Source organism: Geotrypetes seraphini, chromosome 9 (assembly GCF_902459505.1).
Source record: "Geotrypetes seraphini chromosome 9, aGeoSer1.1, whole genome shotgun sequence".
NCBI classification, from domain to species: Eukaryota; Metazoa; Chordata; class Amphibia; order Gymnophiona; family Dermophiidae; genus Geotrypetes; species Geotrypetes seraphini.
Genome location: NC_047092.1, coordinates 65,880,840 through 65,897,164, shown reverse-complemented (window position 1 = coordinate 65,897,164; position 16,325 = coordinate 65,880,840). Strand labels below are relative to the sequence as shown.

Below are 16,325 nucleotides of genomic sequence, written 5' to 3'. Positions count from 1 at the left end.
CAGCGATAGAGTGTTTTACTGCGGGCCAGCGAGGTAAATGTTCCAATGCTCATAGGAATTGAATGAGCATCGGAGCATATACCTTACCGACCCTTAGTAAAATGCTCTACCACTGCTTGATAAAAGGAACCCTATCAATCAATAATTGGTATTAACAAGCACTTGACTGGCAGTATTTAAGTATTATGGCCCTGATTCTGCAAAGTGCTACCGATTGTAGGCAGCTGTAGACGTCCTACAGCTGTCTAATCAGCCAATCGGGAGGCATGTTTTCTAAAACAAAATGCTCCCCAGGCAGGCCGCCTATATTGAAGGTGCCTCCAGGGAGCCTAGAGAGGCCTACAAGCCCGCCTAAGCTCGCCTAAGGCTAGGCGGTAGCCTTAAGTGAACCTAGGCGGTCCTACGCGTCTCCCTAGCAGAGCGGGAGACGCTTACAATGTAGGCTTGCAAAATGCTGGCCTACATGGTAAGTAGACACGGCTGCTATACCTAATCGCGGCAAGGATCTCCCTGTCGCAATTAATATAGCGGCCGCGGCTAGGGCCGCCAGTCTCCCCTTCCCAACCCCCCCGACGATCGCGGCAGGAGAGTGCCCATCCACTCCTGCCAACAAAATCCATGATCGCCGGCAGGAAGTTGCTCAACATTTCCTGTCAACAGAACCCGCCCCCCCTGATGATCACAGCAGGAGGGTGCCCAACTTCTCCTGCTGGACCTTTCAACGGCCCCCCCCCCGAAAATCACCGGCAGGGGGGTACCGAACTCCTCCTGCCGGATCCCCCAACAGCCCCCCCTATGATCACCGGCAGGAGGGTGCCCAACCCCTCCTACCGTACCCCCCTAACGAAATCCCCCACTCCGGAACCCCCCTTGGGCTTACCTGCAAATTGGCCGGATGGCTCCTTGCACCATCTGTCCAAATGAGGCGGGTCTGCCCCTCCACTGCCCAACCCACAGGATCCTAGGGCCTGATTGGCCCAAACGCTTAAGGCCCCTCCTATATCGGGATCTGCTCTACACCCTTTTCTATAACATACACACCTAAATTTCATTTCAACAACCACAACCCAGTCAATAGTATCTTTTATATCAATTTTATAACCATGTATGTAAACGATCATTTATACCCCCAAATTTTTTTGAATGCATAGAATTCTCAGTAGGCTCTCATTTCTTTACATGCATTTGATATAAGAATCGCACAAGCCACTTTCTTCACCAGATCCTTTTATATATATATATTTTTTGCTTAAACACCCATAGTGATTTAATACTTAATATTTAGTAGGAAAACTTATCTTATAAGTAAATCATGGGAGCGCCTCCACTGACAATACTTTTCTTCAGGGTTGAGGCTCCCAGCACAAAATTAACGAGCTGTGTTGGTGAAATTTAATGATATCCCAGTCGAATTGACAGCCTTTAGTTTAATTTGAACACCTAAATTTCATAGCACACAACTCCAAAGGGGGCATGGTCAGGGGAATTCCCAGAATTCAGTTGCGATGATATAAGAATATACCCAAGTTAGGTGTGAAATGTGCACTAAGCTATTATTCCATAAAGGCTGTTCTGCACAGACGGCCAGATTCTTTAAAGGGCATCGAGATTAGGTGCCTGGTTGTGGATGCCTAGTGATGCCTAACTACAATCTGCATGCAACCCAAATTATGTTAATTAGCTTAAAAGGCATGGTAACTGACAGGACCACTGAAGTTAACTGATACATTAAAAAAAATTAAACAAGAATTCCTTGCAAAACTCAGAGCATCGCCTAGTGACACCTAAGTCGAGGCATCCTCTGATGTGTAACATCATCTATCTGAAAAGTAGGTCTGGAACAGAGAACAGACACCTAATGTACCGGCACCTACCTCTAGGACACCCAGTGATGCCTAAGTATGTGATTGGTTCCTCTTACCATGGTCCAGCATTTCTCTCTTCCCTTCCTTCCATTGAACAGCATCCTCACTCCCTTCTATCCTGGTTCATTCTCCCTCTTTTTCCCCTCCCCACACCTGCACAGCATTTCTTCCTCTCTCCTCCAACCCCATAGAAACATAGAAATAGACGGCAGATAAGGGCCATGGCCCATCTAGTCTGCCCACCCCAATGACCCTCCCCTACCTTTCTCTGTGAATAGATCCCACGTGTCTATCCCATTTGGCCTTAAAATCAGGCACGCTGCTGGCCTCAATAACCTGAAGTGGAAGACTATTCCAGCGATCAACCACCCTTTCAGTGAAAAAGAATTTCCTGGTGTCCCGCCCCTGATTTTCCATGGATGCCCCCTTGTTGCCGCGGGACCCTTGAAAAAGAAGATATCTTCTTCCACCTCGATGCGGCCCGTGAGATACTTGAATGTCTCGATCATGTCACCCCTCTCTCTGCGTTCCTTGAGTGAGTACAGCTGCAACTTATCCAGCCGTTCCTCGTACGGGAGATCCTTGAGTCCCGAGACCATCCGGATGAACCTATGATTTGCCTTGCCTTGGATGAAGCTTGCTCCACTTGATTGGCAGTCTTCATGTTCTCACTGACGATCACCCCTAAGTCTCGTTCTGCTTCAGTTCTTGTTAGGATCTCGCCATTAAGGGTGTAAGTCTTGCATGGATTTTGGCATGACTTTGCATTTTTTGGCATTGAAGCTGAGTTGCCAGGACCTAGACCAGCGCTCCAGTAGGAGTAGGTCATGCATCATGTTGTCGGACATTGAATTTATGTCTATTGTGCTTTTGCCCACTACATTGCTTAGTTTGGTGTCATCGGCGAATAATGTTATTTTACCTCGTAGCCCTTCTGCCAAGTCTCTTATAAAGATGTTAGAAACATAGAAACATAGAAATAGATGGCAGATAAGGGCCACGGCCCACTAAGTCTGCCCACCCCAATAACCCTCCCCTACCTTTCTCTGTGAAGAGATCCTACGTGACGATCCCATTTTGACTTAAAATCAGGCATGCTGCTGGCCTCGACCACCTGCAGTGGAAGATCATTCCAGTGATCAACCACCCTCTCAGTGAAGAAGTATTTCCTGGTGTCACCGTGTAGTTTCCCACCCCTGATTTTCCACGGATTCCCTCTTGTTGCCGTGGGGCCTTTGAAAAAGAAGATCTCTTCTTCCACCTCGATACGGCCCGTGAGATATTTGAACGTCTCGATCATGTCTCCCCTCTCTCTGCGTTCCTCAAGTGAGTATAGCTGCAATTTTTTCAGCCTTTCCTCGTACGGGAGATCCTTGAGTCCCGAGACCATCCGGGTGGCCATTCGCTGGACCGATTCAAGTCTCAGCACATCCTTGCGGTAAGGTGGCCTCCAAAATTGTACACAGTACTCCAGATGGGGTCTCACCATGGATCTATACAATGGCATAATGACTTCGGGCTTCCGGCTGACGAAACCCCATATACAACCTATGATTTGTCTAGCCTTAGATGAAGCTTTCTCCACTTGCTTGGCAGTCTTCATGTCCTCACTGATGATCACCCCTAAGTCAAGTTCTGCTTCAGTCCTTTGTAGGATTTTACCATTAAAGGTGTAAGTCTTGCATGGATTTTGGCTGCCAAGGTGCATGACTTTACATTTTTCGGCATTGAAACTGAGTTGCCAGGTCCTGGACCAGTGCTCCAGTAGGAGTAGGTCGTGCACCATACTGTCGGGCATTGAGTTTCCGTCCGGCCCTGTGCTTTGGTCTGACGTGTTCCTGTCTACTACATTGCATAGTTTTGCATCATTGGCGAATAGCGCTATTTTACCTTGAAGTCCCTCAGCCAAGTCCCTTATGAAGATGTTGAATAGGATCGGGCCCAAGACCAAGCCCTGCGGCACTCCACTGATCACCTCCATCATTTCGGAGGGGGTGCCGTTTACCACCACCCTCTGAAGCCTACCTCCAAGCCAGTCCCTAACCCATGCTGTCAACGTGTCTCCTAATCCTATAGAGCTCATCTTGTTCAACAACCTGCGGTTTGGTACGCTATCGAATGCTTTGCTGAAGTCCAAGTATACGATGTCTAGGGACTCCCCAACATCCAGCTTCCCTGTCACCCAGTCAAAGAAGCTGATTAGGTTAGATTGGCAGGACCTCCCCTTAGTAATTCCATGTTGACGCGTATCTCGTAGATTTTCCTCGTTCATGATCGTTTGATTGGCGTTTGATTAGAGTTTCCATTAGCTTGCACACTACTGATGTGAGACTCACCGGTCTGTAGTTAGCAGCCTCCGTCCTGCATCCTTTTTTGTGGAGTGGAATGACATTAGCCGTTTTCCAGTCCAATGGGACTTTACCTGTACTAAGGGAGAGATTGAAGAGCGCGGATAGCGCTTCCACCAAGACGTCACATAATTCCCTGAGTACCCTGGGGTGTAGGTTGTCTGACCCCATTGCTTTGTTAACCTTGAGATTAGATAGTTCAAAGTGGACAGTGCTGGGTGTAAACTCGAAATTTCGAAATGGGTCTGCCGAACTATCCCTTTTCTGCAGCAGAGGGTCGGATCCCGGCGCCTCACGGGTGAAGACTGAGCAGAAGTATTCATTTAATAGTTTAGCCTTTTCGGAGTCCGATTTTACATAGTTCCCGTCTGGTTTCCTAAGGCGTACTATCCCGCCTGTGTTTCTGTTTCTGTCACTAATATACCTGAAGAGGGGTTTATTACCCTTCTTGATGTTCTTCGCTAGATTCTCCTACATTCGAAATTTGGCCTCTTTGACCTTTGTTTTGACTGCTCTTGACTTGGCCAGATAGTCTTCTCTAGAGTCCTGCTTCCCTGATTGTTTATAAGAGATGAACGCTCTTTTCTTTTCTTTTATGAGGTCTCAGATCTCTGCAGAGAACCACTGTGGCTTATTGTTTCTTCGCCGTTTACTTACCAATTTAATAAAGCGGTTGGTTGCTTCTTGTATGGTAGCTTTTAAAGTTGACCACAATACTTCTACATTATCTGTTTCTGCTCGGTTATGCAGCGTCTGATGGATGAAATCCCCCATGCCCTCGAAGTTGGCGTCCTTGAAACTGAAGACCTTGGTTAATGTGTTAGATTTTGTGAAACCTTTCCTGAGATTGAACCATACCATGTTGTGGTCCCTGGAGGCCAACATGTCACCCACCGAGACCTCTGTGACACTTTCTCCATTGGTAAGTATCAGGTCCAGTATTGCCCGATCCCTTGTTGGCTCCAATACCAGTTGCCTGAGTCGTGCTCCCTGAATAGAGTTTAATAGCCTCCTGCTGCTGTTGGTCGCAGAGGAAAGTGTGGTCCAGTCCACATCAGGCATATTGAAGTCACCTAACAATACAGTGTCCCCACGCAAGGTGATATTCTCTATATCCTCGATTAATTCCATATCCAGGTCCTCGTGCTGTCTTGGGGGTCTGTATACTACACCAAGATACAGGCATTTGTCCTTCCCCCTAGCCAGATTCACCCAAAGGGATTCCCCTGTGTACCTGACATCTGCGATTCTGGTGACTTTAATGTCATCTTTGGTATAGAGTGCTACCCCTCCTCCCAATTTACCCTCCCTGTCTCGGCGAAGCAAGTTGTAACCCGGTATGACCGAGCCCTGCAGCACTCCACTGATTACCTCGTCACCCAGTCAAAGAAGCTGATCAGATTGGATTGGCAGGATCTCCCCTTAGTAAATCCATGTTGACGGGGATCCCGTAGATTCTCCTCGTTCAGGATCGTATCCAATTGGTGTTTGATTAGAGTTTCCATTAGTTTGCACACTATTGATGTGAGACTCACCGGTCTGTGGTTTGCTGTCTCCATCTTGGAGCCTTTCTTGTGGAATGGAATGACGTTAGCTGTCTTCCAGTCCAATGGGACGTTACCCGTACTAAGGGAGAGATTGAAGAGCGCGGATAGCGGTTCCACCAAGACATCACACAACTCCCTGAGCACCCTGGGATGTAGGTTGTCAGGCCCCATTGCCTTGTTAACCTTAAGCTTTGACAGCTCGCAGTAGACACCGCTGGGTGTAAACTCGAAATTACTAAACGGGTCATCTGCGTCAACCCTTGTCTGTAGCTGAGGGCCGAGTCCTGGCGCCCCGCGGGTGAAGACTGAGCAGAAGTATTCATTTAACAGTTGGGCTTTTTCCGAGTCCGCTTCTACATAGTCTCCGTCGGGTTTCCTAAGACGTACTACCCCGCCTGAGTTCTTATTTCTGTCACTGATATACCTGAAGAAGGATTTATCTCCTTTCTGGATGTTCTTCGCTAGAGACTCCTCCATGCGGAATTTGGCCTCCCTAACTGCTGTTTTGATGGCTTTTGACTTGACCAGATAGACTTCCCTAGAGTCCTGTTTCCCTGATTGTTTGTAAGAGATGAATGCTTTTTTCTTCTCCTTGATGAGGTCCGAAATCTCTGCAGAGAACCACTGTGGCTTATTGTTCCTTCGCCGTTTACTTACTGATTTAACATAGCGGTTTGTTGCTTCTTGTATGGTGGCTTTCAAAGTCGACCACATTTCTTCCACGTTATCGGTTTCTGCTTGGCTTTGTAGCGCCTGGTGAACGAAGTCTCCCATTTCTTTGAAGTTTGTGTCCTTGAATTTGAGGACCTTGGTCATTGTGGTAGATTTAGTGAAACCTTTCCTGAGATTGAACCATACCATGTTGTGGTCACTGGAGGCCAATGTGTCGCCCACCGAGACCTCTGTGACACTTTCTCCATTGGTAAGTATCAGGTCCAGTATTGCCTGATCCCTGTTGGTTCCAACACCAGTTGCCTGAGTCTTGCTCCTTTCATAGAGTTTAATAGCCTCCTGCTGCTGCTGGAAGCAGAGGAAAGCGTATCCCAATCCACATCAGGCATGTTGAAGTCACCTAACAATATTGTGTCCCCACGCATGGTGATATTCTCTATATCTCCAATTAATTCCATATCTAGGTCATCCTGTTGTCTTGGGGGTCTGTATATTACGCCAAGATACAGGCATTTGTCCTTCCCTCTGGCCAAATTTACCCAAAGGGATTCCCCAGTGTAGTGGACATCTGTGATTCTGGTGACCTTAATGTCATCTTTAGTATATAATGCTACACCTCCTCCCATTTTGCCCTCTGTGTCCCGGCGAAGCAAGTTGTAACCCGGTATGACCATGTCCCACCCGTGGGAGTCCATGAGCCAGGTCTCAGATATCGCCACCACATCCAGGGTGGCATTCCTCATTTGTGTTTCTAATTCCAGGATCTTATTTCCCAGACTGTGGGCGTTTACGTACATAGCCCTCCATGTTGTATGTTTGTTACGTCTCAGTGGGGATGTTCCCGCTTGAGCTACTTGGACACCTTTAGCATTATTCGCATGTTTTGTACTTTCCCTAGACCCAGAGTTACAACGTGCACCTATCCCGGACTCCCCAGACCCAGAACTACAGTGTGTTCCTATCCCAGACTCGGAAATGTGTGTACCCTGTGGGGGTATTCCCGCTTAGGCTACTTGAACTCCTTTAGTACAATTTGCAATGTGTTTTCTCTCGCTGGACCCAGAATTACAATGTGTACTCCCATTAGACCCAGAATTACAATGTGACACAGAATTATAATGTGAGCCAACCCCAGACTCGAAAGTGTGTATACTCTCCCCTGACCCAGATCGGTGTTTACTTACCTTAGTCTCAAAAAAGTAATGGCAGCTTAGCTCGCCAGTAGGTTGTTTGTGCCCGTACCCTCCCCCAACTTACCTAGTTTAAAGCCCTGTGTAGTAGGCGGGCTAGACGGTGTCCAAGGACGTTCTTCCCTCTTCTGGTCAGGTGTAACCCGGTCTGGTCCCTGTAATCCTTGCAATGCCTCTCCATGGTGCAAGAACCCAAAGTTCATCTCCTTGCACCATCCCTGCAGCCAGTAGTTTTCCCTCTGGATGCGATCCTCCCTGCCCCTTACTGGGAGGATCGAGGAGAAGACCACCTGCACATCCATCCTCCTCAGCTTCTCACCCAGGGCTCTGAAGTCTTCAGGTATGCTCTCCGGGGTGCTTCTGGCAGTGTCGTTGGTTCCGACGTGGATGAGAATCATGGGGAAGTGGTCACGGGGCTTGATGAGTCTGTCCAGGCAAGCGGTTACATCCCGGATCCTGGCCCCTGGCAAACAGCAGACCTCTCTTGTGCAACACGTCTCCCTCTCTCTTTCACTGTTCATCATCTCTCTTTCTCTCATTCCCTCCCTTGCTGCAAAGGGAGTGGGGAATGACAGAGAAGGATCCAGGGTGCATCTCTCCCATCCCCTCTACTGCCACATCCAACATTTCTCCCTCTCTCATCCCCTGGATCATGTGCAACATCTTTCGTCTCTTGCCACCAGCCCCATGCCCAACATTTCTCCTTCTATCACTCCTCTCCAGCACCATGCCACATGTCTCCCTCCATTCCCTCCATCACCGTTTCCAACATTCCTCTCTCTTGCATTCCTTTCAATCTGTCCCACTGTTCCCTCTTCACCACCATATCCAACATTTCTCCCTCTCATCTTTCTCTTCCCCATGCATCTCTACCTCACTCCTCTCCCTCCCTATGCCCAACAATTTTCCTCTTTCTCCCATTCCTCATGTGCATAATCTCTTTTTCCCTCTCACTCTCACTGACACACCCATGCCCAACAATTCTCCCTTTCTATTCCCTCCCTCACTCCATTATCTCTTTCCCTCCCTCCCTCCATCCTATGTTCCAAGTTCGTGCCCCCTTCCTCTCCCTTCAGTGCCCCAAGTTCATACCCCCTCCCTTCCTTCTGTGTCCAAACACTCTTCCTCCCTCCCTTTTGTGTCCCAATTTTGTGCACTCTTCGCTCCAGCCTTTGTCCCAAGCTCATGTCCCTTCCATGTCCCAACGCGCTCCTTCCTTTATCCCAAGTTCATGCCCCCCTTGGCCCAATGCACCCATGTGCTCGCTTGCTTGCTCGATCCATCCTTTCTGTGGTCCAACTACTTCCGTGCTCCCTCCCACGAGACTGTATTAGAGTCATCCATGTTGGCTTCCTGCCTTCCAGCCGCACTTTCTTCTGACAATGGAGGGAAGGCTTCAGGGTTGGCTGTGGGTGGAGTGCTGGGAGCGCTGCACGCTGCTTTGTGAAAGAGTTGAATGCAGCTGGAGGGCAGGAAAAGGAAGCGCACTACTGAGGTAACTTGAGCCCCTCGAGGTGCCTCCATCTCAGCACAATCCTAGTGACCCCAGGGAGATCCCCATGATCCAGGGGGGTCCCTGTGGGATCCTTGCACCCTGTGAGTTCCCCGGGATTCTTTTTGCCCCGTGCAGCTAATACAGAATTTAGGGATTAGTGCAAGTTAAGGTCTTAACTCTGTTTGATGAATTCCCCCCTTAACTTAATATCACATTTATTCCACTTAGCCATAACATTTGGTTCAAGAGTCAATATTCAGCTACCACAGTCAGTGTTATTGTTTTTTTTTTTGTTTTTTTTTTAAATGACATCTGTGATGGTCAATAAATTTTCAGATATTCTGTGCCACTATCTGGCCCTGTGCTGACAATCCATATAAAGTAGAAAGAACTGGAACCTTTCTGGATAGTTAATTTAGGGCAGCATTTTATCTGCCCTAAATTAACTAGATAACCAAATAGCAGACTGAGAGGAAGATTCTCAAAATTCGCCGGTAAAATCCGATGAGTCCCATAGTGGGAGTGATGTATTTGACGGGGGATTCTCAGCATAATAGCATGCAAATTATACACACGCTATTTGTGCGGAGAATTTCAGGTAAAGAGCGGGGGGAGCTGTGCCTAGCAATTGCTCAGAAGAGCAATTGCTAAGCACAGCTCCTCCCTCCTGTCAAAGCTGCTCTCCCTGCCCCAATCAACTGAGCCACAGGTCTTCCCAAGTCCTGCCGTCTCACCTGATTTACAGGCAGGGAGAGCAGCAGAAAGGTGAGACCTCTCCCCCTTGCATGCTGTTGCCCAGATCCCCCCAACATACTGACTCAATATTGGCAGGAGAGATGCCCACTCCCTCCTGCCACTGCTGCAATCACTGGGCCCTGTCAGCCCCACCCAACACTCCTGCTGCCGCCACCAGGCCCTGATAGCCGCCCTGACACTCCTGGCAGGATGGATGCCCACTTCCTCCTGCTGCTGCCAGTAGAGGGGGGTGGGAGAGATGTGCCCTGTACCTAATCTCTCTTTCTATTCTCACTGTCTGTGCAGCAAAGGAAGACGTAACAGAGAGATGGTGAACAATGAGAGAGAGGGAGACATGTTGGACATGCAGGTGGAGGAGAGAAGGGGGGGAGGGAGATGGATACAGAGATAGTAGGGACTTTGGATGTTGTACAATGGAGGGAGGGAGGGAAGAGACTGAGAGAAATGCTGGACCATGGTAGGAGGGACAGAAAGAAATAAAGAAGGGAGATGAGGATGCTGGTGGGGGTGGAGATTTCAGGCTTTGGGGGTGGGGAAGGGAGAAAGAGGGAGCAGATGCTGGACAGGAAGGGTAAAGTAAGGGAATAGCTGGGAATTGTGGCACCATGTGTATGTGGGGGGAAGAAATGGCAGGGAAATGAATGAGCAGAGAATAATGATTACAGTGGGTAAAAATATGGTAATGGGATATAGACTGAAGATAGAAGGGAACTGAAGAATGGGTGACAGAAGAAGATGGAGAGTTGATAGGTAGCTGAAAAGTATCTGATAAGGGCCATGTCAGGTTCTCAATAAAGTTTATCTCCATATCTATGAGGGACTGCTGAAAAGTTCTCAGCCCAACCAACAAATAAGGGGCAGTCTCCATCAAGGGTTATACACTTAGTCCAGTAATTTTCCACTTTTTTTTTGTTCTGTCGGGAAAATATGGAACGAAAAAAGTGCAAAATCACTGGACTAAGTGTATAACCCTTGATGGAGACTGCCCAAATTTGTTGGTTGGGCTAAGAACTATTCAGTAGCCCCTCATACTTGTGCCCAACTGCACTTCCTTTTGGAATATTACTATATTTCTGAGCTGGTATTCCCCTCTGCTTTGTTGGTTATGATTTCTGTCACCCATAAAAAGGTCATTCACTTCAAGCTGCTTCATTTACTAAAACTGCTGTATTACCATCATTTTCAGATTAGAAAACCATAGATTAAATAATAGACAGATCAAAACAATTTTACCCAGAAAAGGACAGCACTGGTACAGACCGCCATCCTGAAACATTTTCCACAAGCTGTGTAAGGAACGTGTTCTTCTCGCTATAAGCAGAAAATAGCACAATTCATTAAACAAGGCAATTATCCATCCTTTATCAGTCAAACACATGTAGCACTGTAATTTTTCACTTACATTTGTAAACTTTAACAATATCTTTCCTTAAGTCAGTTTAGTGGTTGATGCTAATTCTGTTTCATTCTTTTCAGAGACTATGCCAAAACATTGTGGGATTGCCTTGTTCTAAAAATACAGTATATTAAATAACACAGGCCAACAAAAATAATTTTTTTTCTTGGTGTCTTCGGTTTTTGATCTGTTCCTGGGGTTTTTGACCTGTTCCTGTGGTTATTTGGGGTGCTGATTCAGAAAATTGCATTGGATAGATTGCAACAGCTCTAGTTTCTTAGATATGGTATCCTTGCTTTTTATGCATTTGGGATAGTAGAGTCAAACATAAACATTGGGCAAAAAAAGATTGGCCTTCGAGGGAATATATGGTGCTTAGAGGATAAAATATAATCCATGAACCTTTGGTAGCATGAGATAGAATCATACTGCCACCACTACATGTAAAGCTAAGCCTGATGAAACATTTTATAAAGCCTTTGAATAAAGATGGTTCATGCATTGAATACTTGGAGGGGCATAATAAAAAAAAATGTCTAAGTCCGATTTGGACGTATGGTGCTAGACGCCCAAAGTCGGCTGTGGTAAAATGTCCATTCTCAAATAGGAAGACAAGACATTTTTTAGATTTATCAGTGATAGGAAGAAGTATAAAAGTGTAATTGTGAGACTCATAAGTGAAGGGGAGGAATATGTAGAAGCTGATAAAGAAAAGGCTGAATTGCTTAACAAATATTTCTGTTCTGTGTTCACAGCTGAAGATCTGGGAGTGGAACCACAGAAGACAAATGTGAATAGGGATGATGGAGTGGTAGACCCTGATCAGTTTTCAGAGGGTTGTTTTCATGAGGAGCTAGCTAAATAAAGCGATGGGGGCTGATGGTGTACATCCAAGGGTGCTGAAGGAACTTAGGGAAGTTCTGGTGGCTCTGCTGACTGACCTTTTCAATGTTTCTCTATAACAGTAGTCTCAAACTCAAACCCTTTGCATGGCCACATTTTAGATTTGTAGGTAGTGGTTTAAGAGCATAATTTGTTCCAGAAGCATGCTCTTAAACCAAAACACTCGTATATCAAAGCAACTTTCCCCATAGAAGATAATGGAAACTTGAATAATTTGTTCCACATCCCCAAAAACTTAATTACCATTAGGGACGCCTCCACCGCTGCTTCTGCCACAGACCCATCCACGCGGCTCCTCCAATTCTCTTCCTCTGCTGCTGTTGGCTGCCTCTCACTGCCGGGTGGTGATGGCTAAGCAAACGCCGCCACCGCCGCAACAGAGCCCAACTGGACACTGTTGGCTCTGCCGCTCCCGGACGCTACCCCTCCTCCCCCCGGATGCCACTACCCCCTCTGCTGGGACTCTCAAGTGCTGGCTCACTCCTGCCAGACGCACCCTGACTCCCATGCTCCACCCGAGGCCACCGGCGCTATCGCCTCTTCCTCCTCCCTCCCCGACTGGCCCTGTCCTTACCCCTGCACCGCCGGTGATAAAAGTGCCTGCTGCTGATAAAAGTGTCTGCTGCTGAGCCTTGAGCATCTGCGCATGCTGAAGGCCTTCTGGATCGGAGAGGGTGAGATCCAGAAGGCCTTGAGCATGCGCAGATGCTCAAGGCTCAGCAGCAGACCGGCGGCAGGCACTTTTATCACCGGCGGTGCAGGGGTAAGGACAGGGCCAGTCGGGGAGGGAGGGGGGAAGAGGCGATAGAAGCGCTGGTGGCCTCGGGGGGAGCAATACTGTTGGTTCCCGCGGTCGGGTCGGGTCGAGTTGGGTGGGGGCTCGCAAATCGAGTCAATGCTCGGTTTACGAGTCATAAGTTTGTTGAGTGTTTTGCTCGTCTTGCAAAACACTCGCAAACCGGGTTGACTGTACTTGGAGGGCCTCAGAAAAAGTAGTTAATATCTTATTAAAGTAGTTAATATCTTATTAAAGAAATGGCAATTTTGCATGAGGTAAAACTCTTCATAGTTTATAAATCTTTCCTTTTGGCTAAGTCTTAATAATAATATTGTAATTTATAGCTAATGAGACATATGATCAAGAAAATGTTTTATTATACTTTTGTGATTATGATAAACATACCAAGGGCCTCAAAATAGTACCTGGCGGGCCGCATGTGGCCCTCGGGCTGTGTGTTTGAGACTACTGCTCTAGAGTCAGGAGTGGTACCAGAGGACTGGAGAAAGGCGGATGTAGTCCCTTTACACAAAAAGTGGAAGTAAGGAAGAAGTAGAGAAATACAGGCCAGTAAGTCTGACTTCTGTGATAAGCAAATTAATGGAAACACTTCTAAAACAGAGAATGGTAAAGTTTCTGGAATCCTTTGGATTACAGGACCAGAGGCAACATGGATTCACTAGAGGTAGGTCTTGCCAGACAAATCTGATCAATTTCTTTGACTGGGTGACCAGAGAATTAGGTAGAGGGAGTGCACTAGATGTGGTGTATTTAGATTTTAGCAAAGCCTTTGACAGTGTACCACACAGATGTCTAATAAATAAACTGAGTGCTCTTGGGATGGGCCCCGCTCTTCTACAAAAGTTCTTCACTCCCCAGACTATACTGATCCCTGGGGTTTTTGCAGCCCATAAGCATGACCTTGCATTTCTTAGCATTAAATTATAGCTGTCAAATTTTAGACCAGAACTACAGGGATAAGATGGGCTACACCTGACCAGAAGAGGGAAGAACGTCTTTGAACTACGTCTGGCTCACCTACTCCGGAAGGCTGTAAACTAGGAGAGCTGGGGGAGTGGACCCACTCTTATCCTCATAAGGTAAATAACTCCATCTTTGAGTCTGAGGTAAGTATCTGCGTCAAAGACAGTAGTGAGGGGGGCAAACTAACTCTAACGGGAAAATCTCCATGTAGACCGGACAAACATAGAGAATGGAAGGCTATGTATGTTAATGCACGTAGTTCGGACAATAAAATTCTGGAATTGGAAACAGAAATGAGAAATACCGACCTGGATGTGGTAGCGATAACGGAAACCTGGTTCTCGGAATCCCATGACTGGGATATGGCTATACCAGGGTATAACTTGCTCCGTCAAGACAGAGAAGGCAAAACCGGAGGAGGGGTAGCACTATATATCAGAGAGGACATCAAAGTTACCAGGATCATAGATGTCAAGTATATGGGGGAATCACTCTGGGTGAACCTTGCCAGAGGCAACGACAAATGCCTGTATCTTGGTGTTGTATACAGACCTCCAAGACAACAAGACAACATAGACAAAGAACTAATCGAAGACATTGAGACCATCACTCTGCATGGAGACACTGTGCTGTTGGGGGACTTCAATATGCCTGATGTAGACTGGAACAAACTTTCCGCTATGACCAGTGGCAGCAGGAGGCTACTAGCCTCCATACGAGGTTCACACCTCAAACAGATGGTACTGGAGCCCACCAGGGATCAGGCGATCCTGGACCTGTTGCTCACCAATGGTGAGAGTGTCACAAAGGTTTCGGTAGGTGAGGCATTGGCCTCCAGTGACCACAACATGGTTTGGTTTCACCTCAGGAAGGGAGTCACTAGGTCAAATACATCGACAAAAGTCCTTAACTTTAAGGGAGCTAACTTCCAGAGCATGGGAGATTATGTCTATGAGACACTGCAAAACCGGGACACAACGGACAGTGTTGGTTGCTTCCCTACAGGAAGCAACCAACCTCTACATAAAGACTGTGAGTAAACGACGGAGAAATAACAGACCCCAATGGTTCTCAGCGGAGATCTCGGAACTAGTTAAGCAGAAGAAAAGAGCATTTGTATCCTACAAACAACGACCGGAAGCTAAAGAAGCTAAACAAGCCTATCTGGTGAAATCTAGAACTGATACAACATCAGTCAGGAATGCCAAACTCTGGATGGAAGAGAATATAGCTAGGCATGTAAACAAAGAAGATAAATCCTTTTTCAGGTATGTTAACGACAGAAAAAGGAATACAGATGAGATTGTACACCACCCCAATGGATTTAGAAGTCATGGAACCCCTCAGTTTGTAGATTTTACCAGTGTGGGGATGTTGGAAGGTATCCCCCTTCAAAGGTAACTCACATACCGCACAATTCTGACATGCCATGTGACCTTGATGCCCCCAGGCTCCACTCATATTATTTGAATGCCTTACAGAGGTGAGATGGTTGGCCAAATTCTTAGGTCTCGAGTAACACAGGGACCCTCACATAGTGAGCATGTGCCAATGCTGGCGAATACTGTGAGCCACTTGAGAAGCCTTGTCAGAATAAGAAAGGACACACACTTGTTTCTCCAAAGGGGGGCGGTGTTGAGGTTGTAATAGCAGTGAAGGATTAGCATATGGAGCTCTTCGATATGCTTGCTGTATAGTCCATTCAGGATAAGAACTTGCTTGGAACCGTTGAATAAAGTTCTTGGCTTGACGTATATATTCCTGTTTTGTTGAGCATATACGTCTTATCCTGAGAAACTGCCCTATAGGTAAGGCCTGTTTAAGTCTAGGGGGATGACAACTGTCATAAGTCAGGTAGGTATTCTTGTCCGTAGGCTTACAGAATACTGTAGTGGTGAGTTGTTGGTCCACTTTAGCAATTTTCACATCTAGAAATGTTGCTTCACTCAAGCTATATTTCTTGGTAAATTTTAAATTCTTATCTACACCATTCAACCATGTGAAAAAATTCACCAATTCAAGTGAGTTCCCATCCAAATGCAAAATACATCGTCTATAAAATGAACCCAGATGTTAATTTTATTAAACCAGTCAGAAGTATGCAAAAATGTTTCTTCAAAGTTCGTGACATATAAATTCATCACCTGAACCAGTGCTAGTGGGTGAGCAAACAGAGCAGTTGCCTTGGACCTCACAGCTTCAGGGGGCCCCCTTGGGCCAAGATGTCCTTTCCATTTTCCCACCTGGCCCCCCCTCACCAGTAAAAATGCAAGGAGGTCATTGGCGTGACAGTGATTCTCTAGCTGTGTCAGTGGCCTCCTCAGCGCTGTTCCTTTGTGTGGCCTGCCCCCTCTGAGGCAACTTCCTGTTTCCGCTTGTGTAGACTGTGGC

At 46.9% G+C, this 16,325-nt stretch overlaps 1 protein-coding gene across 3 annotated transcripts in view; it reads right to left on the bottom strand.

Annotated features, from left to right (window-relative positions):
* The window catches only part of ANO6 (anoctamin 6), a 230,726-nt gene that overhangs the window by 73,836 nt on the left and 140,565 nt on the right, over positions 1 to 16,325 (bottom strand). For all 3 annotated transcript variants that reach the window (XR_004540720.1, XM_033959705.1, XM_033959706.1), the window contains one exon: positions 11,107 to 11,184. Coding sequence is in view for 2 of the 3 variants with exons in the window: in XM_033959705.1 (XP_033815596.1) it covers positions 11,107 to 11,184 (78 nt within the window). In the remaining variant the exon portion in view is untranslated. The remainder of the gene's footprint in view (positions 1 to 11,106; positions 11,185 to 16,325) is intronic.